The following is a 25,906-nucleotide window of genomic DNA, read 5'->3' as shown; positions in this document are numbered from 1 at the left end:
ATGTGTATGTGTGTGTGTGTGTATATGTGTCTGTGTTTGTGAATATGTGCATGTGCATGTGTCTGTCTTGTATGTGTGTGTGAGAGTGAGTGTGTGTGTGTGGATATGGGTGTGTGTGTGTATGGGTGTATGTTGTATGTATGTATGTATATATATATATATATAAATACACCCATACACACACACACACACATATATATATATATATATATATATATATATATACACACATATATATATATATATATATATATATGTATATATATATATATATATGTATATATATATATATATATATATATATATATATGTCTAAATGCACATGCTTATGTGTCTGTGTTTGTGAATATGTGCATGTGTCTGTGTGTGTGTGTGTGTGTGTGTGTGTGCGCGTCCAACCGAGTCCCACACCGGGTGTCTCAGAGGTGATCGCAGTCTGGAAAAGTGAGTAATGAAAAGTCATGGCGCTGGTGTCATTTCACTGGGAACCCGAGGGAAAAATGCCTCTTTAATGGTTTAGATAACGAAGCGTGAGCCTAAATAACAGAAAAAGAGTCTTGCCAGACACATGACAGGGCACCATGTGTTTCTGGCTCATACCGTAAGAAAATATGGTATCATGCAGAGCCCATCTGTTCATCGGTTTTCAAAAAGGAATAGTTCAGTCAAAAATGTTAGTGTTGCTAAGCACGGATGAAAGCTATTAGCTGCCAGGATCATCACGTTAATTCCAGCCCCGTTACGGCAGAAAGCAAAATCTGTCAATTCGGTCCAGAGTAACTCTGACTAACAAAACTGACTCGACTGTTAGCCGTCTAACAAGCTCCTATCTACATCTCTAGCTGCTACTTCTTTCTTTGTACATCTGGTTAACTTGAACAGACAGCGAGATAACACGTTCTCCATGTAAGATTAAAGATCCTCTAAAGATAGACCTGAGATTAAAGGAAAGTACTGCATCAGTTTTTTCAGAAAGCATCGATGCATAAACAGAAACAATGTGAGGTTGGTTGAGGTTTGTTTGTGTCGTTTTGTTTTCATTTCATGATCGTCACTACCATCCTCTATCACTTTATTTCTTTTTATGCCAGTGTTTCACCTATTTCACCTATGTAGCGGCATCGACCTCTCTATTTTCAACAAGTATAAACAAACAAATTATTTTATCGCCGCAAATCTGATCTAAAATGAGTCAGGATTCTGTTGGCTTTTGGTGTGAGATGTTTGTTTTTCCCTCTGTTCTATAACCTTACACAGAATCTTCGTGGCTGAAGATAACGGCTTCAAATCTTAGATGCTTATGAACAAGCACTTGGGGCATGTCAGAGAGCAGAAATGGGTTTGATATCAGCGGTTACTTTGAAGATAGAACCGTTTCTATGAAAAATATAGTTGGCAAAAAGCAAAGACAAATACTTCAGAAACAATTCTTAAAGCTCTCATGGTCCACTTTCATATGAATCATTAAGCACCAGGGCTTAAAGTATTCTTATCTATTCTAAGGTCAATTTTGTTTCTCAAACCTTCACATCAGGATTATTTTCGTCTTCCATCACGAGCTGCTTCTTTAAATCACCTTGAAGTCTAAATCCATGGTTGACTTTTAATAAGGCTTAAGTGAAGTTGATAGAAACGTAAGAACGTAAGACGTAAACGTAAGAACACGGTAAGTTAGTGTGAGGTTTGTGTTTTCGAAGGTTCTCTTTAAACAACATTTGCATGGAATTGCTGTCGTTCTACATTCAAGTTGCAAACCGCAAAGCAACTAAACCGGCTTTTGACCTTGTCCCTGGAACCTGTGAAATATCACATTATTTACCGATTATTGTTCATTTCGAATAGGTGTGATTAATGTACAGTGGAAATGAAACTGCTGTTATAAAACTCCAACCAGGAAAAACCCATCTGTGAGGGATTTTTTTCCCCACACATGACAAACATTTTTAAGTATTTGTTCAAGGGGATTTTTTTTGAGAGACCACAAAACTCCCAGCTTTCACGTCAAGTTACCAAAGTGAATCCTTTCAGCAGTTACCGTAATATTTACTTTAAACCAAGGTACTATTTTTAGGGGAAATGTTGGTGCTTCTAAAGCTGTAACTGACAGCAATTCTTTGACCTATTTACCAGATATTCACATACTTTATTTACTTTATTTACTACTTTATTTACTAGATTTTATAATCTATGATTATGATGATGACGATGATGATGATGATTAATATTATTATTGTTGCTGTTACACAAATATAAATAAGCTGAAATGAAATTTTGTGAGTAAGGAATAATTCACCTCTGCATGTGTTCTTTCAATGAAATAACACTTAATTTAACACTAAAGCTGTTTGTCAATTAAACGATTCATTAAACTGTTAAAGATCAATTAAACAGTTCAGTTGTCACACCAGCGTTCCCAAACTAAGCACCTCGACACCTGCAGAAATGCATGGATTCAGACAGGCTGGTGTAAGTATTTTAGAAACTGCTGATCTCCTGGGATTTTTACACACAACAGTCTTTTTTTTTATATACAGAATGATGCAAAACACAAGAAAGCATCGAGTGAGCGATAGTTTTTTTTTTTTTTTGATAAAAGGTCAGAGGAAAAGGGCCAGTTTGGTTTGAGCTTCCAAGAAGGGTAAAATAACTCATATAGTAAGGCTTTGTAACTGTGGTGAGCAGAAAAGCATGTCAGAACACATGACATATACAAAATTTCGAGCTACAACAGCAGAAGACCACCTCAACTTCTACTCCTGTCAGCCAACAACAGGAATCTGAGGCTATCATGGTCACAGACTCACCCAAACTGAACAGTGGAAGATTAGAAAAAAATATCACCTGGTCTTTTTCTCATTTTCAGCTCTCCAGTTTGGGTGAGTCTGTTCCCCCTGATAGCCTCAGATTCTTGTTCTTGGCAGACAGGAGCGGAACCTGGTGTTGCTCATCCACCTCAAAATTTGATATGGCTTGTGTGCTGAGATTCTTTTCTGCTTACCGCCATTTTAAATAGTGCTTATTTAAGTAATCCTAGACTTCCTGTCAGTTATCGGCTACCAACATACATTATTTTTTTTCTTCATTCCGATGGTCGTTGTGAATTTTTTTGCTTTGCCCTGGTGCAAAATAACTGACTGCATGAATGTGCAACTCTTCAGATGTTCCTAATAAAGTACAGTGTATATTTCTGTAGGTTTTGATGGTAGTACATGGTCGACTGGGAATGTTAAATATAATGGCAATGAAGAAAAACCCCTTACATGTGTTAATAAACACTGTAGACTGTAAGGGTTAACAACGCTAGAAGATATTTCAGCTCAATGTTAACTCAACACTTGGAATGTTGCTATGATATAACTTAATGAGGTATTTTAGTTTTGATTTCAAAAACAGTACATATATGTCTCTATTCCTGTCTGGAAAATGCAATACAGATAATTACTGCAATAATTACCAGTGGACATGTTTATACACAGCAAGTATTTAGCAGTCAGCCCTGGAAAAATTAATCCGACACGCTCCAAGTTAATCCAGCTATGCAGACATTCGTTCGGCACCGTGAGTGAGAATTAGAACCATAAGGGTCATTTTAATGCTGGAAAAGTGACGTCAACTCTGTACGAGTTAATTCAGCACGATAGGTGTTCATTAAACACTGCAGGAGGTCAGTACTGAAAGTCGTTTTAACACTGCACACGGTTGCTTAAGGCCATGTTTCTCAAAGTGGGGTCTGTGATGTATATCCAGCGGGTTCTTGACAGGATTGTCTTTTGTTTATCTTTTGAAGCTTATTTATAATTATTATTTACTTATCACAGTTGTAAGCCTTACACATCTGACTCCAAAAAGCAAATCTAAATATTGTTTAACTTTTGAATTTTGAATGCAGTGTAAATAAAACCAGGAAATGCTATGAATACAGGAAAAAAGTTCTAAAGGCTCAAAAAGATTATTGTGAATCAGCGACACGATTGCACTATTGTTCCATCCAACCACTTCCTACACAGTCGCAGGGAACCTGGATGTTATCCCAGGGGATTTGTGGCACAAGGCGGGGGACACCATGGACAATTTGGAAATGCTCATAGACTACAATAGATGTTTTTGGACTGGGGAGTAAACCAGAGTACCTGGGGGAAACCCTACGGAGCATGGGCAGAACATGTAAGCACAAAGGCGTAGGTGGGAATCGAACCCCCAACCCGGGTGGTGTGCCAAGCCACCGTACCCGCCTGCACTATTGTTCATAAAATAAAAATCTGCCCTGTAATCATAAGGAAATTATTTCCTTAAATGGGTGAAAAGTCTGAGAACATAAGGTTTAAGATGTAAGAATGAATTTAACACTAAACGTGTTCCTGCAACCCTGTAGCTGAGGGTTGGAGGAAGACCACGCATTTTTGCCATGTAAGCACAATTTTGTTTTTCCAGTACACTGGAATAAATTCTTGTCTATATACGTCACTACAGGCTTGAGTTTCATGCTATGTTGTCACCGATGTTTGGATGAAGCTTATCTGTGTGGATGGAGGATGAATCTCTCTGTCTCGACCCCGGAGCTGTTCCCATAACCCGCGCGCTCTGGCGCAATAACAGCGCGCGCACTGAGCGACTTCAGGATGTGGGAGCCTCCTCCACTCCCAAACAGTGGGAACAATTCGCTTGGCGTAAAAGCACTCATTGCCTGCTTGCCAAGATCAACATGTATTAGTGAATTCAGATTTAGGTGACGCAGTGGTTTGAACGAAAACACATGTCTGGACATGGAAAAAAAACCCGCTATAGACCCTAAAAAAAGTTCTTCGAAAAGAGATTGGGGCTAATTCTAATGTGTTTTTAAAAGCTATTTATTTTCGTACTTAGTTTATTTATGGAGGAGAAAATCGCACTTTTCGAGACCTGCAGACCAAGTATCCAACGCCTGAACTTTTTTTTTTAACTAGCATGTTTGTATTATTTTAGTATTTCCTCATATCATATTTAGAACGCATGACTGTCATAACCAGAACTCAGAAATCATATAATGTCACACTTACAGTTACGATGGCCTTGGCCTCGCATTCTGCCCCCGAACCCTGAATTACGCTGTCCAGCACTTGGACCTCTCCGTTTGGTCCGTTGGAACAGTTCCTGCGTCCCTGACGAATAGTCTCCTCGATCTCCGCGACCCGGAACGCGCACAGCGCCGACTTCCGGTTCGACTTGGTGAAGACACCGAACAGGTAAGGCTCGGCGGCCGGTTGACCCCGGACGTCGATGTCCGCGGGGAAAATCGACACTAATCGGTTGTAGATGTTGCCGCTGGCTCCGCACTGGAGCCCCATTTGGATGTAAGACTCGGTGAGTTTGCGGCCCTCGGAGGCTGGACGGCGCGGTGTGTCCGTGTCCAGGCAGATGCGCGCCAGGATGCTGTTGGGCTGACTCTCCTTGAAGCCGCTGTTGGCGTTGTTGTTCATGGCGATGTACGAGTAGCTCTTTTGCGCGAAGACGCGCACGAAACTGAGCTGGTGCTTGGGCTTTACCTCCTGCTTGATTTTGAACACGTTGTCCTCGGACGGGTTGATGTCGTAGGTAAAGAGGCGCGACAGGTCCTTGGTGTTCAGAGAGCGGATCGCAATCTCGGGCGTGTTCTCGAAGCGCAGATCCTCTTTGCTGTGATTTTTCGGAAAGAAATCAGTGCCCAAGCCCGTGTAAGTGGCGGCCACAAGCAGACGTGGGATGCCGCCCTGGCTTCGGAACACGAGTCCCGCGGTACTTGCGTTTGGGTGGTTGGCCACGATGTTGAGCATGCTTGGGAACACGGTGTCGTTAGGCTTCGGGAACTCCACGGCGATCTGAGACACGTTGTCCATCTTGCGCAGCTCGCAAAAGCCCTGGTACACCGAGCCGCACGCCACCAGCACGCCTTGCTCGCGGTCCAGCGCCAGCAGTTTGTTGTGGTTGTCCGTGAGGGACTTCGTGTATTCACACGGCGCCTGTGGAAGCTGCGGCGCGTGGCACAGCACATTATCCCGCACCGGTCCCGTACTGTTTGACACCTCCGTAGCCAACGTGCCATTGAGTTGATAGATCGCGTTCACCGCGGCCAGGTACACCCGGCGTGACACCGCGTCCACTACAAAGTTATTGGTCTCACTCGGGGACACGAACGTCTGCTGGATATGGAGCGCGCAGACGCAGCGCGATGCCAGCAAGACAGCAACCAAGAGCGCGCGAGTCGCGACCGTGAGGCTCTCCGTGGAAGGAGGCATTCTTCCTTCTGGCCGGCTTCTGCGGCTTCTGGACGGAGAGGAGCATTGAGTAAGGAGAAAAAGAAAGACGGCGCTTCAAGCTCTCTCGCTACAACTATCCGGGAGGAAAAGCCGTTTCCTGCCGAGCGGCCAAACACGGAGTGACGCGATAAGGAGCCGCGCTTCCTTTAGAGAGAGAGAGAGAGAGAGAGAGAGCGAGCATACCCCCCCCCCACCACCACACACACACACACACACACACACACACACCCAGATCTGATCATCTCACACCATTTCACCAAATCCATCGCATCTGACAACCCACAGATTCTCACGACGAACGAATTCTCCTTGGAAGCAACTTTATAAGCTATCACGAGTAACGATTTGTGAAAATTAACACTGCATTCAAGATGTCACGTGAACGGGAAAAAAAACCTTTTATTTAAACAGGTCTTCCTCTGAAGTACAGGCTACAGTGTTAAATACACAAACATGGATTCTAATCAGCCTACTACTTTTACCAGTGTAAAAGTAATAAAAGTAATGAATATTAATTATTATTAGGCAAATATGCACTATAAATAGCTACTGGGGGCACGAGAGCCTTCTGTTATTGAAACTTTTACCTATAGCACTAGTTCAGATTTAGAGTTACACACACACACACACACACACACACACTACACTTTTTAAAGTGATTTAAAAAATATATATATAGTTTAACTACCTTAGGTTCTGTAATTGAGAGATTCAGGAATAAATCTCCATGTGTCCATAAATGTGTCCAATCAACAAATTCAGGACATATTTGCCTGAATTTATTATAAATATATAATTATAACTGAAATTCTGTTCAAGATGAATTTTTCAAGATTTGAATTTAGATCAATAGAAATTTTTGCATTCATTCAGATTACACATGGCCTAACTATATCAACTGTAAGTATGAAACCATAAATCCCCATGAATAAACGATGGATAAATGACCTGACCTAGGGGAATCCCAAGAACACATTAGGAGTATTACCCTATACACATGCCCATAACCACAAATAAGTGTTTTTTTTTTTTTTTAGTCCTGAACCAAAATAAATAGTGATAGTGAATTTTTTTAAGCATCCCCCCCCCCATGCAGTCACACAGGGTCATGCTGGACGCACATACGCCACACTAACTACCGTTAAACTGCCACCAGATGGATATACAAGCTGGAGCCCTTTCCGGTGCTTATTCATGTATAACGCTATGTGTGTAAGTGTGTGTGTGTGTTTCTTTTTTTAAGAAAAGATTTTTTATGTTCATCAATATTTAAACAGAACTAATGTTACATCAAAGGAGGGGAGAATTCAACATGCGTTTATGGTTTTCTGTTGTACGACATATGATAGCCATAAAACACACACACACACACACACACACAAATGCAAGTCATTCATATTACACCTGTACTGGCAGCAAGCTGAAACCTGAATGTGTGTGTGTTTTTTTTCTTTCATTTTAAGCTACATCATTCTGATAAATGGTTTGAGATTTATTTATTTTTTCAGCTTTCCACAGGAGTCTTGTATAAAAATCTCTAGTATCTAGAAAAAAAAATCTCTTGTTTTCTAGCTTATCACTGAATGTTTCAAGTTTTCCTTCAGGAAGTGAGCTATACGTCACCACCTCGCGCTGTTATTTGAGGTGATAAGCTCGCGCGCTTCGCTTTTTGGTAAACAGCCAGGCGTGAGGCAGGAAAACGCGTCGTGATACTGAGGCGAACGGAAACACACACACACGCGCGCGCACACACACACGCACACACACACAACCTATAAGGTCAAACCCGAGAGTTTTCCAAGCACTGTGTAGGTTATAAGGTTATAAATGTATTATAAATTACGTATTAATATGTAATTGATAAGGTTATAACTGTATATCTGTGGTTGACGCTTTGCATATAGCAGAAATACTGATATCTTCTCAGAAAGCAGGCTTCTTAACTGTATTTTCTCTTGTTAGTGGATTAAATACATATTAAATGTCCACCTTTTGAACCTATATCTTTTATCTGAAAAGCTTTATATCTATACCTATTAATCTTTACTCTAGAACCAATTGCCATACTTCTAAATGAACGATACATACTAAAGATTCTATCTCTAAAAGTAGTCTAACAGCCTAAAGTTTTGAGATTTGAAGGATATTTAACTAAGCATTTATTTAAAAAAAAAAAAAAAAAAAAAAAACAGCTTTTAATTACAATGGATGAGGTTTTGCTTGGGCACTACATGTATTTCACAATTTCTCTCTCTTTCCGTTTGCACTGAAACAACTCCTTTTAAGACTCAAGACTACTAAAAAGATTACTACTTCATAATAAGCAACTTGTACCGGAAGCCTGTGGTCATTTTGCGGGCTATTTTGACTTAGCCTACTGCTTATCATGTGAATGTTATCTTGGAAAGTGAACTGATTTGGATGTTTGAGTAGCACTGATATCTTCTGCTGCTCAGATTAGTCCTGTTGGTGTATGGTGAGCTGATTCGAAGCATGGCACTGAAGTTTAAATAACACAAACAGTGTAATTGAGTTTACATCAACCACACACTCATTTCACAGTGTTCTGTATTTGCGTGACCACCACATGAAGAACAATCTGGAAAAAAGAAAAAAGTCCCAGGAAGTTGAGAAATGAAACAGCGGCAGTAAGCAACCACAATTTTGTGCAAGATTTCGTCTACAAATGAGCCAGGAAAAGTGGCAAGGGGAAGTGGCCCCTGACCTCCAATTTCCTTCGACACCTCGACACCGAATCTGGGGAAAACAGGCTTCAAATTCATGTTATGTTATGTTGACCTATGTTGTGAAACCCCTTGTGCTGCTCTTAGGTTTCAAAATGTCACAACTCGCCCACCGACACGCTCTAGTTTGGAAAGCTAAGAAAAACACACCGAGTGGTCGCCTTTCTGAACAATGTGTAACACGCTCCCTTAAGTATGTTACTATAAATGGAGGCATAATTTTTATGTTGCAATCCTAAACGTCTCACAATTCTCTATAACCCCAAGAGAGATGCTGTTGCTCAGTGTTTCCAAATCCTGCATGGCACATTTTGGTATTTTCTTGCTGTAAAATACCTTACATTGCTCAATATTATCCCAGTGAGCACCATGTCCATGTAGATTTCTATTACTGGGCCAGACTGTAGCCTGAGGACTCCACAACTGGTTTGTGTGTGTGTGTGTGTGTTGGTTACAGTGATGGAAATCTAGTGGACCTTCCATGACCATTGCTTTTTTCAGTGCTGAGCAATAAAAATTCCTGGTTCCAATAAATATTATTGTATACATTTAAATACCAAACCTCATATGTTTAGTTGGATTATGTTTATAAAGTAAATATGTACTGATGGGATGGAATTTATTTTAAAGCTGGTCCTTGGCTACGAAAAAGTTCGAGAAACCCTGCTCTAACCAACGTAACATTTCTTAATAAGAAACCAGATGGAACCGACGCCACAAAGAGGGGTGTGGAATCATACACCCACAAGCTGCTTCCTTCCAGATAAGCACTCATTATACACACTGACCCATGTAATGACAAATTTATAAAGAGATTACTTTTCTAGCCATAATAATGTCAGGTTTTAGTAGTCATAAGTGTTTTTTTCAACCATTATCCTTACCCTTCACATCAGTGATAGAGCATCTGGATCTTCAAAATGTGTTCATTTCTAAACAGCACTTTCAGCATCAAAACCACTTTGAATTTTTTAACGTTTCTTACATATTTACCTACATACATGAGACAAATCACAGAGAATGAAGTAAAGCTCACCATGTAAGCCTAAATGCCAATCATTTTTTTTTGTCAGTGATTAAAAAAGAACCCAACTGAGCCAGAAATCACAGAAACTGGCAGCAATCCAGCGTGAGTTCACTCCATTCATCACCCTGCTAACTGAGGTTGGGGCTTCTGTTATTCTTTACACATTCTTTTTTTAAATCTTGAATGTTTTCCATAAATATGTGCAAATATGTTTCCTAGAGATTATGTATAATGTGTTTAAAGACTTGAAAAGTCATCTTAAAATAATAATAATAATAATAATAATTAAAAAAAAGAAGAGACTGGAGCTAAAACTCTTATTGATGTATCTCTAAAAATGATTTAGCCGTATTAATCCATCCATCCATCCATCCATCCATCCTTTTTCTGTACCTCTTTTACTACACAGGATTGCCCAGAACCTGGAGACTATCCCGGGGGACTCGGAGCACGAGGCAGGGGACACCCTGGACAAGGTGCCAACCAATCACAGGACTCACACTCACACACTATGAACAATATAGAGATGCCAATCAACCTACAGTGTATGTCTTGGGACTGGGGGAGGAAACCGGAGTACCAGGAGGAAACCCCAGAAGAACATGCAAACACGCTGTACACACAGGAAAGAGTGAGGAATTGAACCCATATATATTACGTTTTGAATAACACATGCGCCACGAGTGGAGAGTCGCCTTGGGACCATTAAGAAATAGGAATAGCTAAAGAGCGCCATCTGCTGGGAAGACTGAAAAGCGAGACTATAGGATTTAAAATTAAAATAAAAATAAAAATTGGCTAAGTGAGACCGCTTACTGAAGCTAGAAAAATGAGTGAATGAATGATTTGTCCACCTTTTTTGTTTTCAACTCCAACAATCCTCATTATTAGACTTTCAGTCTGGCTCTGGATCTCAGCTCATAATAATGATACAGGCCTGTTCATTATCACACAGTTCCCTTAAGCAGCTGGTTTGATTACTGTTTTAATTGAACACTGTATTGATTACTGTAGCCTGCATCACCCTGTTTGCTGATATTTCCCTCATCTCTCCTCATGATCCTGCAGAGTATCGCCTTACAAAGAAGATCCCATGACAAACCGAGAAAGCAGCCACATGGGTGCAATAAGACGAAATACAAGACAGAAAGGGGAATGTTTTTTCATTAGTGACATGTTGACAACGTGCCAAACTGAAACGCAAAGCCTTCACTGCATTGCTCTTCCATCTGTTTAACGAAACAGCAGTTTAAGATTAAGTTTAAGTCCGGATTTGTGTAATAAGTGAATGTGATCCACCATTAAAATGTGAGATCCTGTTACAAAAGTAATCACAAATACACAAATTGTCCTTAAAAAAGGGTTTTCCATCAAGAATTTTCCATTACAAAGATCAAGCAAGATCAAGGATTTGCTTTTCAGTGTGTTACGTTGTAGGAATATAAAGAATATTGTTTCCTTTTTTTCCCTCACCAGTGTGACTGCTTTCCTCCCAGGGATTGAATCATCTCCACATTGGCTTGCACCTTTTCCTTTGCTTCAATGGATTTTAATAAAAAGCCAATCCGTGTCTAAATGTTTAAATGTCATGTTCATTAGAAAGAGATAAAGAGTGTTAGACTAGAGTGTGCAAAGAGAATGCATTTAGGATTTTACCAGTTTGAGTCTTACATGTCCTTCTACATATTCCTCCTAATTAATACACACATTCTACATATGCTATATCTGCATCACACAACTCCAACTGACTGTAGAAAGGACATTGTTCATAATCACACTCTCCGGTGTTTATTATAATTTACAAAAAAACACTCTCCGGTGTCACCCAAATGAGGATGAGGTTCCCTTTTGAGTCTGGTTCCTCTCAAGGTCGCCTCAGGCTTGATGGTTTTGGCTAACATTAATCTTGGGCTTTTGTACTATGTTTCTTATGTTCTGTAAAGCTGCTTTGAGACAATGTCTATTATTAAAAGCGCTATAGAAATAAAATTGAATTGCATTTTTTCGTAGTATTCCAGGTCTGAAAATGAGCTCTACACTAATGTCATACTTTCCAGAACTGTACAAGAGCCCTGTTACAGACATTACACTCTGACTGCTCGTTGCTCAAATCTCTCTTGGATAAATGGGCTGACAAAATTGCTTTGAGTGACATATGGCATCACAACAGGAATCAGCTTGGAATTACCACACACTGACGCACACACATCTTTGTCTAGGCAGGAATGCTTTTTATTACAGGCATACAGACATCAGAAGGCACTGAAGTTGCTTAGCATGCACACCCACCTACCCACGCGCACACACACACACGCACACACCTCCGGCTGTTTCACACATTTTCAGGGTCAAGGTTAAACAATCTTGCAGTGTAGAGACCTCGAGCCTGTCCACCTGGGTCACCAAAGAGGAATTCAAAGAATTATTTACTAATTAATCTGATTTATTATTATTCAAGTAGCTAAACCAATTATCCATGGCTTGGATTGGACACCTTACATGTTACACTTATTGAATACTATAAAAGATATTTAAGTACAGTAATAATGTTAATAGCTTGGCAATGCTCACATGGAAAAAGGATTTCTTGGCTGGAATAAAATAAAAAAAACAAAAAGAACCCATCGTCTCATACATCCATCCCACAGGGATTCAGTAAAACACTCATTTTAAATATAGCTGTATGGTTAGAGAATGTTGCTTATGTTAAGTCTGTTGTTTGAGATATTATAAACAGTCCCATTTCTTGTCTTCACCTCGAAATGCTTAAATAGCATTTTCAGGAAAATGGCAGCTTTCGCAAATCTAATATTATGTTAGGCTTTTTTTTTTTTTTTTTGCTGACTCGGACAAATGAATTAGCCCGATGTGATAAGATCAAACACCAATCAAAATCTGATGTGACCCAACACTAGATGTAGTAACCTTCCCCAGATTTGTATTTTTTTTTTTAGAAAAGGCCTGAATTTTCACCAGTGCAACATGCTAATAAAAACATCTGGACTGCTGATAGCCTATTCGATGATGTACAATATTCATCAGAAATAAGAACTGAGTCAAATTCATCGATGATATGAAGACGTTTTGCTTTGATATCATATGGTAAACAGGCTCCGATCACAACAACAGTGCCTCGTTCAACAACTTACTCATTCATCAACATTAATTCATGTGTGTGTGTTTTTTTTCACCATTCATATACTATAAAGGTCCTGAAAGTGGTAATACATTGCTAATAGAAACGATATGGAAGCACAGAAAGGTCCCTAAAGTACCACTCTCTTCAAGTATGTCCATCAGTCCATTCAGGTTTCCCCTTCAATGTTAAATCCAGTGCAGTGAACAAAGTGATGGCAGAGTAGGCTAACACTGCTGAACACAGCTCAAAGTGCATACACTCCTCCCTTAAAGGCAGCCAGTAAGATTTATTTTCAAATAAAACAGGCAGAGAAAGAGGAGGAACGTTTGAGTGCAACATCCAAATCAATTCCCATCACCTGTTTCAGTAACGGGACTTTGATGCTACATACAACTGATTATGATATAAAAACAAAATTTGTTATAAATCGATGGAATATCGTCCATTCTTTATTACAGCATCCTAATAAAAGAGGTGCTGCAAGAAAAGGCTGACTTTTAATTCATTCATACTTCCAAAATGTAAACGTATACACCTTTTCCTTTCAAAAAGGAAGTCTATATTCACAGATGAATTTTGATGGTTGACGGTTTCTGGCTGTGGCTTCCCGATGTTCAAAGCACCACGGCGCTGCGTCTCGGGCAGCGTCAGCGTCATCTCGGCATGTGCAGAAACTGAAGTGTGTGTCCTGAGAGTGTGTCCCAGTTCCTCCACAGCAAGGTGAAGAGCAGGAGGAGGAGGAGCGTGGAGAAGGAGCGGCTGCGCGTTTTCATCATGGGCGACACGCAGTTAGACACGGTGGATACGAATACCAGGAGGACCGCCATGAGGGCGAGAAGGACGTTGATGAGCTTGCCGAGCAGGGCGCGCGCCGTGGCGTTCTCCAGGCCTTCGAGCTGCACCACTTGCTGCTGCTGCTGCTGTAGCTCCATGTTTGAGATACGGGTCTGACAGGCCTCCAGCGCCTCCTAGAGGGAGGAAAAGATACACACATGGAGATGGTTGACAAAGGTTTGTGATAATGATACCTGTGCTGTGTTTGTGAAGGCTTGAAAGTGGTAATTTGTCATTTCCCACCTCAGCATTTTCGGCGTGCGAAGTGGAAAAAAAACACGAACGCCTCCATAAAAGCGTGCCTTCGTAAGGCTTATAAAAAGCTATTTTTACTGCACTTTTACACTTACAGGCGAATACCTACTTGTAATGTTCTACTACAGTGAAACAAACATTTTGACCTGAACTTGCGGTACAGCAACAACAGCAGAAAATAGTGGGGAGCTTTAGCAACAAGTTAACCAGCTAATGTTGATGATCACCTTCTCAAAACAGTGATCAGTAGGGTCAAATGTTATAGATTTACCCAAATAAAGAAGACTACTTCATGGTGGTTGGATGGGGAAGATGCAAATTTGCCTCGAACACAGAATTATGTCTCGAATTCAGATTTAGCTGAAGGTGTCAGAAAAACTTAAAGGAACAACTCTTATGGTGCAAAGCATTAGCACTGGTGCGTCTTTTCAAAAATGCTACATCAACATCTTCTCACAGAGAACTTTACCATACACACCTCTTTCTTTTAATACTGCTTGCATGTTGTTACTGTAGAAACAATAAGGTATAAGAACAAGATATAATCCTGTGTGCAGCCAGAACTCCTATTAAAGCTGCTTATGAATGTTAGGAAAATGAATCAACCCTTTCTGACCATACAGAAGTGAGAATTCAACAGAGACGGGGTATAAATAGAGTCAGTGAACTTTGAAGTTGTGTTTTGGTTAATGTTAGACAGCAACTGGCTCAAGTGTTACTCAGTAACTAAAGTTGTACTTGCTGTATCTTGCCACTAGAGGGCACTCTTTTAATAAGGAATTTTATTAAGGAGCTCTGGCCACAAAGCAGCACTGTGAACGTTCATCCTATATTACACACAGTTTCACCTGAATATTTGGCACACATAAACACACATATATCAACACTCAAACACACACACACACACACACACACACACACAAATACCTGTATGTCTCGAGCTCTCTCATAGGACTGATAAGCCATTTTCTCTTCCATGCTGGCCAGTTCCTGTTTCAGGTTCAGAATCTCATTCTGGTGAAGCTCTGTCAGGTCGTTCAGTTGCTCCTCCAGCCGCTCACACCTACAAAAAAACACACCAACCCCAAAGCTATTAACACACACATGCACACTCTAGCGTACAGTCATAATTAAACAATACTTAGAAAACCGGGACAGGATTCATACTTAGAACTTAAACATTACCTGGAAAGACTGAAATAAAAAAAACACTTTGGCTGAGCGTTCTGTGTGGGAGGAGAGGAAATGTTAAGGGTCATAGAGAAGACCAAAAAAAGGTGAGGAATAACTGTGACCTTGTGGGGACATGCAGATTTTTTTTTTTTTTTAAATAAATAGCCAAAATGCTTTCTTTGGGATACTGAGGTTAAGGTCAGATTTAAGTTCAGGATTAACATTAATTAGCTGCATTAGTAATTATGTCAGTGGAAAGTCCTCACAAGGATAGTAAGAGAAATGTGTGTGTGTGTGTGAAAGTGAGATTCTCTCAGTTGATAACAGACATCATATGTTTAGAGTCATCTCAGAAGTGAAATAGCACATCACTCCAAAGCAGTTTTTTAGCAATTGCGGTTTATGTAAATATGATTTTTCCCCCACACACTTTTTGAACACTAAAGCCACTTCAAGTGCTCCATTACAAACAGTGTCAAGAACCCCACTTGTCCCAGTACACACTGCGGGTCCAGCACACATGCCATTGCTGTTTTTTTCTATTAAATATCTGTTCTGCCCTTCTCACTATTTTTAGCTGGAAGGAAAAACAGAGTGGTAAAGCGCAGCTGGACATTTTAGGGAGAAAAATCCTTTTGTCGATCCTTTTTCTAGTTCTACCTCCATCCCTCCCTAAATCGGTCTCCCTCCCTCCGTCCCTCCCTCTACCTACTTAGCAGTCTCTCTCTTCCAGTGCTTTGTTAAGAGGAATTTAGAATGGTAACAGGTAGATTTCCATCTAAAAAATTTTTCCAAAAACTAAGCAAAAAAAAAAGAAAAAAGAAGAAGAATCATCTTTCCATTTGTTATCTGAATAATAACAAGAAAAAAGCATGAGGTAAACATAAACAGTCATGTCGAGAGTAGAGCTCACACATTGTCATGATTTATTCATCATAATTTATCAGCACACCAATCTTTTCCGTCTCAGCATCATTTTTGTTTTTGTTTTTTGTCTTAAACGTGACACAAATCTGAATCTTTTAAGAGACACGAAGCTGATTTAAGCTACTTATACTGACACATAGCTGCTCATTTCAGCTTCTTCTTCTTCTTTTTTTCCCATCACACTTCAATGCACTATGAAAAAACGATGCATTCCCACACTAATTATGACCAGCTGACCAGCTGCTGCTGAAACTGCACAGTGAATAGTAGCAGCCATGCTGCCTCTCTCCTTCCACTACTGCCGTCTTGTTAATATATTATGTTCTGGATTGCGTACGGATCGCGAGCGTGATGTCGCGTTTGAAAACATGTGAGCGGGAGTCGTTTCAGTGTTTTATTCACACACGTGATGGGAATGCGAATATCAGATCCGGGTGAAAAGAGTCAACTGAGCCGTGAAGCTTCAAAAGTGAGCGTAGTTTGAAGGTTAATCCAGGACATCTGTAGTTTCTTTGCTGTGATTGCTACGAACTGGCGAAAAAAGGGGAAGCTAATTGTTGCTCAAATCCCAGTCATTAAGGAAATCGAAGAGCAGCTGTCAGAGAGGGTTTAAAATATGCAACTTTAAAGCAAATTCAAAACCTAGTGATTACATTCTAAGACGCATGAGGCAAACATGAGAGAATGTCCAATTTACTTTCATCCAAATTTCCAACACCAGAGCAATGGAAATGATTCCAAGCTGAAACTGAGACAATGACTGATGAAAAACTAGCCGTCATTCTTAAACCAGCTGCTGTTCAGTATAGAGGAATTAATGTCTGTAATGCAAAATACCAAAGAGATGTGGTTGATGTCTTACCTGAACCGCTCCTCCTGTAGTGTTCGCAATGACAGTGAGTATTCCCGCTGGTATTGGACCTTCAGCTCCTCCATAGTTTCGTCCAAACGAGCCTGAACTTCCCTGAGCTCCTGCACCTCCTGTATCAGCATCTCCATGCCTGTGCTACTTCCCCGCTCCAGAGTGTTCCCCTTAGAGCTCGGTGGCCCGCCGACTCCCCCTGTCACGCTGTTGGCACCGGCTGATCCCGATGTAGCGCTCGAGCAGTCCTCCTCACTGCCAAACCGTGGGCTGCCCTGCAACTGCCCACTGGTGGTGGCACCGTTATTATCTTCTCCATCCTTCAGGGCACTAATGTTATCTGCGCTGCCGAAGCGGCTGCGCAGAAGCAAGGCGATCTCACGTGGCTTGGAGGCCACTGCACCAGCTGCTGTGTGTGTAGCATGTGAGAAACTTGACAGGCCGCCTCGAACACTGCTCACCACGCCGTCGTTGAGGCCTGTGATAACCCGTGCACCTACGTCGCGTAGACCCTGCTGGACATCACGCAGCACACCTTTGGGTTGCCGTGTCGTGTCGCCGCCGTGCTCAGCTTCACGGAGCCGGCGCCGGTAGTGCTCCAGCTTGCGCTGCAGCTGTGCGATAGTTGCCGCGGACTTCTGGTTTTTCTTCTCGAAAACCTGAAAGTAGAAAAAAAAAACAGAAAAGTGAGAATGCAATATTATTACAATTATTATTATTAACCAAACATGACTGTGATGAAAGTTCACTGTCAGTTAATGACTGTAAATCACTGATCCCTGTTGCTAGGTTCTGAAAAAAACCTCATTTATCATCCAAGTTAATCTGTTTGTTTTCTTTTCAGAAAAGAGAGGAGATCGTGCCTGTTTAAGCCGGCAACTCTGCTGCTTGTCGTTGGTGTTGTTGGCGAGCTTGAGGTACTCGGCTACATTTTCATCACTCGCTGCCTGCTCGATGCGCAGCTGCTCCGTCAGCCTCAGGATCTTCTGCTGGAGCTGCGCTATGGCCTGCCGAGTGCGCTGAGGGTCGAGCGGCGAATCCTCAGAGCCCGCCTGTGAGCCGTCCACATTGCAGAATGCTGCCTGAGCCAGACTGCCCTCCAGCCTCTCGATCTGAAACCGAGACAGACAATGGAGAGGTTTATAGAAATAATACTAAAGGAGTAACGAGAACAGAAGAAACAAAGACAGGGAGAAAGAAGATTATCTAAGTTCTCTCTTTTTTTCCTGACAGTAAAACAGGCAAACGTTTCCACAGCCATGAGGTCAGCGCCTCACTGTCCATAGCGTGACTTTCACCAAACATGACCTCATATCATCTAAGGAACATTTCCTCAACTGGACAGTATATTCAGCCTAGAAGCTGTACATCAGAATATTATCTTATCACTGACTTATTTTTGTACACAGAGACTTTTGTACACAGATTCGGTGATAGTTCTTCCCTTTCATTTTCACCACAAGTTTGAGTGTTGTGTTAAAATGGTTGATTAATACTCTGATACCGCGATATATATATTTTTAGACTAGGTTATCATACCGAGACTATCTCAAATCGCCAGAAACCTACAGGATCAACACACAGGCTATAAATACATATCAAGCTCAGCTTACCGCCTTTCAGTCACTTGTCTTCTCTATGCTAAACGGGAAACACCATTTATTCATCCAAAATTAACTAAATAAATTAAAAAAAAATGTATTAGTAGAACCTGTCAAAATTGTAGCATAGCTTAAGCAGTGTGCGATTTGTGGAGACCTCAGGCTGGTGTACAGCTTACCACACACACACACACACACACAACAAAGTGACAAAGTGAATACTGAAGAGTACTAAGGAAACATTTAATGGCGCAATATTTCGAAATAATGTGCTATTTCTGTCGGAAGCCATATTCCCGTTTTTAAAGGACGTCCGGTTATTGTGTAAAGGCTTCATGTTTTTACATGTGAAGTTGAACGAAACTGTGAGTTCATCTGACATATTTAAAGTTTACATAGTCGCCTCAGGTAGAGAGAGAGAGAGAGAGAGAGAGACGGACGGAGTGTGTCATACCTGAGTTGCCGGTAAAGGCACGTGACTAATGCGTGAGAGAGAACTGAACATACAGGACAGATCACCTCAACATCCCTGACTGACTTCTTCATCTGTATAACTGATGGCCTTGTTATCTTTCTATTTGACGAACAGCAGGTATATAAACTGTGAATAATAAACGCCGGGCTTACCTCCCCGTTCTTTAAACGAAGTAACTGTTCCCAGTGCATGGTGCGCTCCCTTTCGTTACCGCTCCCTTAGTCTTAAATGTCCACTTCATTTATGATCCTATCAGACCGGACCGTGTGTGTGTGTGTGTGTGTGTGTGTGTGTGTGTGTGTGTATGAGGTCAGATCTTCACAGCTCTGCTCTCCTCTTTCCTCTGAAACTCGCCGGACTTGTTTTGAAAAGTTAAGCGGCACCTGAAACCGCGCGCGCGCCCCGCCCTCTGTTCAAGCATGACATCATCGTCCGCTCACGCAACTCCGCAGCAAGCAAGCGCGCGACTGTCACTTATTCGTTATCGCACGTGGCGTGATCGTGCCAGGTTTTTTTTTTTTTTTTTCAAAAACCCGGACTTTATACCTGCACACCTCCTGCACGCTCACTGGCCATTTTCTTAGCCACACCAACCATATTGGTCAGTTTGAATGCATACAATCACTGTTGTTATGCACTGAAAAAAAATGATCACTGCTGTCCAAGACCCTTAAGTGAATATTCTCAGCTAAATACACACAGCACACAGTTGTAAAAGGTATCAGGGATTACCCAGAAAAGCCTGGTTCCTCTGAAACTTTTCTTCCTCATGCCCTTTCCATGAAGGTGTCATTAGGAACACATCCCTATTTCTGTAAAGTTGCTATGCGTCAAATTAAATTTTTTAAAATGCTCACACAACTACAACTGAACTGATATATTATTGCTATGTTAGTTATATATTATTGATTATTTAGTGCACACTAACGTGGTAGTGACATGGTGGTGGTGTGTTCATTAGATGCACTCAGTGTACTGGGAATTTGAAACCCTTACTGTCCACTGAAGTAGTCACATCTGGTTCACTTTGTATATATGCAGTTAGAGTCTACAGTCTATTCATTCTCTAGCTGTTTATCAGTGGTTTAGGCACAGCAGTTGGCTTGACCCGACATCACACCATGTACTACCATGTCAGTGTCATTCATAAGCTCAGTTTTCAAACCAAATTTCAATATGATTTTCGGTTTCTGATTCTTTCTAAGCTTGTTTGTTTAGCCTAAGAATCTAGCATCAAAGTCATTACAAACAGAAATTTCCTCACAGCCATTTGTTGATATGATGAAGCAACGATAGCATCACATCAAAACACGAGTATAAATCTAAGTGCAGCTTGACATTTAGGAAAACACTGCTGAGCTGGGTTGCATCCAATATATCCGAGTACCATATTAAATATAGCAACTCGTAATAATCTGATAGTGAATAATTCTTTGGCACGGTTTTCAGCACGTAGATGCTTGTTTTGTTTTAGCCCCTGCTTTGTTCTAATAAACAATGTTTATCATCATATACTATCACTGGCATCTTTTTAATGGAGTGAAATGAGGTTTGAGACATAGCTGGTGAGGTATTAAGACCTAACGCAATACACAGATAAATGGGTTTCAGTGGTTGGCCACTTTAATGGCTGCCTCTCAGGTCAAACATGTTCCACCGGTTTTGGCAAGACTGCAAAACACTAAGGTGGAAGTTGATTGGCCGGCATTCCATTGATTTTTAATTCGGTTCGACAGATGAAGCATTAGCGCCTGGAAATGATAGAACATGATATACACAGAAATACACAAAGCACCTAAAAAGGTGGTTTTCCTGCATTACACCCTGCCTTGACCTGTCAGAACCCTGTGGCACATTAAACTAATAAAAAGGGTGACAAAAAAAAAAACTTGACTTATTCCAGACAGGCGTACTACATGATATAATTAAGTGATTAATATTAAGCTATGAATAACATACACCCATGCCAAGTTCACATCAACTTTGCACCAACTACATGAGAGGAAAAAAAAAATCTAAGTGACTTTGAAAGATTGAATAATGTCATAAACACTGGCTGTGTCTCAATGGGTATTGACAAAATCGTACACTCCCTTGCTAAACAGCCTTTGAGAACAGAGGGCTTATATCATACCTGTTACAGTACTACATGGTGTTTAGTGTGGAAATATGTATGTTGTGGTGCAGACGGTGCTATTGTTATAATGGCTGGAAAACAGAATTGCACAGTTAAGCTATTCTAATTTTATTCTTGTTTAGCAGTAATTGTTTAAAATAAAATTCAAATGCTGTTTTAGTAAACAGAAAGTAAATGATTTCTACAAAAAAAAATAACTTATGAAAATAATTATTATATATGTATTCCCATGGCTTATACAAATAACCTCGTTCCCTTGTGGAAACGGCACGATGCCGTACTCTTACCCAGCCACTGAGTGGTTATCTCTCAGTGTCAGTCCCAAGCCTGGATAAAATGGGAGAGTTGTATCAGGAAGGGCACCTGGTGTAAAACTTGTACCAATATCAAATATGCAGATCAGATCTGCTGTAGTGACCCCAAACAGGGAGCAGCTGAAAGATGACAAAAACAACTTGTACAAATAACCTGAAGTGTCTTAAGTGGCTGAAAAAACCTGTTTGGAAAACTGATTTCTGGTTCGGAATGCTTGCTTGTGTTTGTATGTCAGATACTCTACTCTATGGTGCACCATATATCCTGGGGGGTGAAGCTTTGTGAATATTGTTGGGAGGGAATGGGTTGGGCTCAAAAAAAATCAATCAATCAAATGTCAGTCCTAGCTAATTAACCATTAGAGAATTACCTACTATTATACCTTTAAGTAGCACAACAGTCCACACACTGTAATTAGGAATGGTTTAAATACAGTAACAGTAAATCGAACTGTTGTTTGTTCTTGTTTTACCGAGCAGATGATTTAGAAACATAGAAAAGTAGCAGGAGTTCAAGTCCCAAACTAAATGAGCAAAAGCCTTTCAGCATGCACTTGAAGAAATCTCGACTCAGAAGTGGCCACTTGCAGCACAGGAAGCAGATTTCTTTTAGATTGAATTGCCCTTGACAAAAAGAATGAATGAATTGTTGAACATTCCAGGGTCCATATTATACTACCTCAACTTAATCAATGTGTCTGAAACACACTCTAAAACTCACCAACCACTTTATTAGGAAAACCTTGGACATCTGCTTATTCATGCAATTATCCCATCAGCCAATCCTGTAGCAGCAACATGATACAGGTCAAAAGCTTCAGCTAATTTTCACATCAAACATGAGAATAGGGAAAACTCTGATCTCAGCAATGTTGACAGTGGCACGGTTGTTAGACAAGCTGGTTTTGGGTATTTGAGAAACTGCTGATCTCCTGGGATTTGGCACACAACAAGAATCTCAACAAAAAAAGAGCAGAAGAGTCAAAACTAAATTCGGCACAGGCCACATCAGCATTTTTCCAAAAATGAAACCAGAATAATACAGTTAATGGGAAAAAAAATGCGTAACCGAAACTAATCCATGGTATAACCGATATTATACAGAAAAGCAATGCGAGGCAGACTGGAAGTGTTTCTATTTTCAGTTATCTGTTTTTTTTTGTCAGAGCCTTGTAGTCTTAGAATGCTGTTCGTTGAGATGTTTTTCTGCTCACCACAGTTGTAAAGAGTGGTTATTTACTGGGATTATCAGCTCAAATAAGTCAGGTCTTTGTTCTCTGACCTCTCTCTCATCAACAGGACTTTTCTGCCTGGAGAACTACCGCTCACTCAGGCTGTTCAAAATCTAAAATCTAGAGAATGCTGTCTGTGGAAACTCAAAAACTGTCTTCCAAAGTGACCAAACCCCAGAGTGTGTATCAGCATTTGTTCTAAAAACACAAACCTACTTACTATCTAAATGGATGATCTAATCAACATCATCACCCAATGAAATTTCCATCTCATTCTACAGAAAACAACCGAGACATGTTAATTATAGGCTTATAGACTTACAAAAGTAGCTTCCTTTCCTTACGGTTTTAATAAGGAAATGCGTAATTTATCTGGTGAACTTCTACCCCTAATGTTTGACGTGAACCCTCAACTGAGGAATGAACTTTAGCTCATAAGTGATTGCAACTGGCCTTATGATAGGAGTAGGGATTCTCCCAGGAGGAAATACCCAGAGCATGACAACAAGGGTGAGTTAAAAACAACAGTGAAATGAGGCCTTAGTTGAAGCTTTACTCCAGTTTGTGAAAAAAAAAAACAATCAAAAGAAAATTATCATAAACATATGTTACGGGTTGCTGTCCTAATATCCTTCCACTGGGCATTAATTAAATAATAATCTGGAAAAGTACCGAAGAAACCCAGGGCTTATTTTCAAACACTAGCACATACCATAGAGTACATACCAATCACATTATTCACATATTGCCAGAGCTTTGAATCACACCTGACATCCGGGTGAGTAAAAGCACACAGCTCCGAACACTATGAACATTTAACACAGGAACTAACTCATCGTCACGTCAGGAAAAAAAAAAAGCCTACTATGCGTATAACGCCAGAGCAAGTCCAAATCTGCAAAATACAAAGACCCAAGTAGTCTATTTCATTTACGGTATGATTATAGCTGAGGAATGCATTATTCAATGCTATTTATGAACACTCGACTCCTCTGACGAGAGTCACTCAGTAGGGAATACACATGAACCGGCAGCTAATCCACACGCAGGCTTATTTTTGACTCGCTGACCAAGGTTAGGACAGAATCAGGGGACAGTTCGTCCATCAGCTGGCAGCTTTGTACTTTAAATCTTGATAAGGAGACTTGTGCGGAATGATACCAAGCAATAAAGAGGTGAGATGACGTGAGGTGAGGCGAGGCGAGGTGAGGTGAGGTACTTTCCACTGAAATAGAAACTAGGATATACAAACATGATCGATGATACGGAATAGATACGGAAAAACAAAAAGAACAAACCTTTCGCCTGTGCAGATAAGGAACCAAAAAGTGATTTGTTTTTCCGGAGAACCAGACTGAATGACAGATGTCATCATTAAGTAGGAGTAAAGTGACACATTCAGAAAGATGCAATGGTTAATTGTTATTCATCCACAATGAGGAACAGCTATTATGCTGTTAGCTGCTGCTATTATGACTGGATTGTTTAGATTCAGGGGAAAATACCCGTGAAGTATAAAATTGCGTCAATTTCACAAGTCTCAAATGCTTTCAGAGCCGGCAAAGTATTTCTGTGGATCAGACTGTAGCAGAACGAATAAACTTATGAAAAAAAAAACAGTTCAGCCTCTCCATTTTGGCTTCGGTAACAGATTTTTCTGTTGCTGTTGTAGCCAATCAGATTTATTTATGTATATTATTTGCCTGAAGGCAGCTCATCAAACAAGTCAAGACAAAAGCTTTGGCTTTACAACTGTTATAATTATTAATTTATTTGACTGATAGCATACATTGCAGTCAAAAAAAAATTGTATTTATTCTCCGCATCAAGTTGAAAACAACGCTAGTCCAAAGTAATAAACGTGAAGTGAAAATAAAAACCAAAACAGAACATCAGCACTTCAAACATAGACATGACTTCATCACTAAAGCATTTAGTAATTCAGGTAACTGTTGTCACCATCCAGTCATTAAAGTCACTTATCTGGTATTTGTCAACAAAGATCCCTGAATCTTTACACGTTTTCTTGAAAACCCCGGTTCTACAGGTTAGTGTAGGCCTGTTCTGTGCTCGCCTGGGGCAATTCTGCTAAGGAACAGGAAAACGTGCATGTAATACTCACAAATCAGGTGTGTTCAAAACTAATCCTAGAATTACAGGAAACTACAGTGTTGGATATATAACACATTTATTTCCAATCTATAACTTAGATTTATTCCTGAATGAACCTGCAGTCACCTGCCCTCTAAACAACCCCCCATACCCCCCCCCCAACATGTGCATGTACACACATATATACGCAAACACATCTGACCTTGGCAAAGAAGGTAACACACTTACCCACACCCACACGCAAACAGAGCTTCCACCGCAGGACAAATCGTGTTTACATCCCAAACAGTGCGGCCAAGAATGAGACAGAGGCTCAGCTGAAAAGCCAGCACAAACAATGCTGCTGAATGAAAGCGAACAATATTAAAAAAAGAAAAAGAAAGGAGGCCAAGCCCTTCATCAAAGCTTTGAGAAATGAATGGAGTGAATTTAAACCATATACCACATGATGATGTGTCCAGGTTTGTGTCTTCACGTAATGCAAAGTGTGTGTAAAATTGTGTCCAATCAAAATTCCTTGGTTCCTATTCCTTATCTACTTCCATTATATACACATTATGAAGTGATATAAACTGGATTGCTTCTGTCTAAATAAACAAGACATAGTACACATCGAGTGACAACAGCCACTGTATTAGTAACCTGACCTTGCCTCACTGCAAAAAAACAATCATTCAGTGTGTGTGTGTGTATACACAAGTCAGAGAAAGTCAGTCTGCATGAGTTTATGCTACGCTAGATCATAAATACGGGACTTGTTCAGGGTGAGGTTAGACCATTATATTGCCCCAAGTTTTCAAGG

General features: G+C 40.5%; 2 protein-coding genes and 1 long non-coding RNA gene across 8 annotated transcripts in view; 1 reads left to right on the top strand and 2 right to left on the bottom strand.

The window, feature by feature from the left end:
* Positions 1-6,414, bottom strand: part of plxnd1 (plexin D1) — a 90,756-nt gene extending 84,342 nt beyond the window's left edge. Inside the window, exon 1 of the mRNA XM_058388718.1 lies at positions 5,037-6,414. Coding sequence (XP_058244701.1) covers positions 5,037-6,251 — 1,215 coding nt within the window. The 5' untranslated portion in view covers positions 6,252-6,414. The remainder of the gene's footprint in view (positions 1-5,036) is intronic.
* On the top strand, positions 5,084-12,034 carry LOC131352553 (uncharacterized). Its single transcript, XR_009204528.1, has 3 exons — positions 5,084-5,222; positions 10,090-10,180; positions 10,453-12,034. It is a non-coding gene; the product is annotated as an uncharacterized LOC131352553 (long non-coding RNA).
* Positions 12,035-13,236: 1,202 nt separating this feature from the next.
* Positions 13,237-25,906, bottom strand: part of tmcc1a (transmembrane and coiled-coil domain family 1a) — a 43,874-nt gene continuing 31,204 nt past the window's right edge. For 4 of the 6 annotated variants that reach the window (XM_058390077.1, XM_058390082.1, XM_058390081.1 and 1 more), the window contains 4 exons: positions 18,097-18,345; positions 17,234-17,892; positions 15,199-15,334; positions 13,237-14,150 (listed from right to left, as the gene is read on the bottom strand). In XM_058390077.1, the coding sequence (XP_058246060.1) occupies positions 13,836-14,150; positions 15,199-15,334; positions 17,234-17,892; positions 18,097-18,345 (1,359 nt within the window). In that variant the 3' untranslated portion in view covers positions 13,237-13,835. Of the gene's footprint in view, positions 14,151-15,198; positions 15,335-17,233; positions 17,893-18,096; positions 18,346-19,288; positions 19,435-19,461; positions 19,684-25,906 lie in introns of those variants that run through there. The other 2 variants (XM_058390080.1, XM_058390079.1) reach the window with 2 other exon arrangements.

This window comes from Hemibagrus wyckioides, linkage group LG05 (assembly GCF_019097595.1).
Source record: "Hemibagrus wyckioides isolate EC202008001 linkage group LG05, SWU_Hwy_1.0, whole genome shotgun sequence".
NCBI lineage: Eukaryota > Metazoa > Chordata > Actinopteri > Siluriformes > Bagridae > Hemibagrus > Hemibagrus wyckioides.
This window is presented reverse-complemented; position numbering and strand designations above follow the sequence as displayed.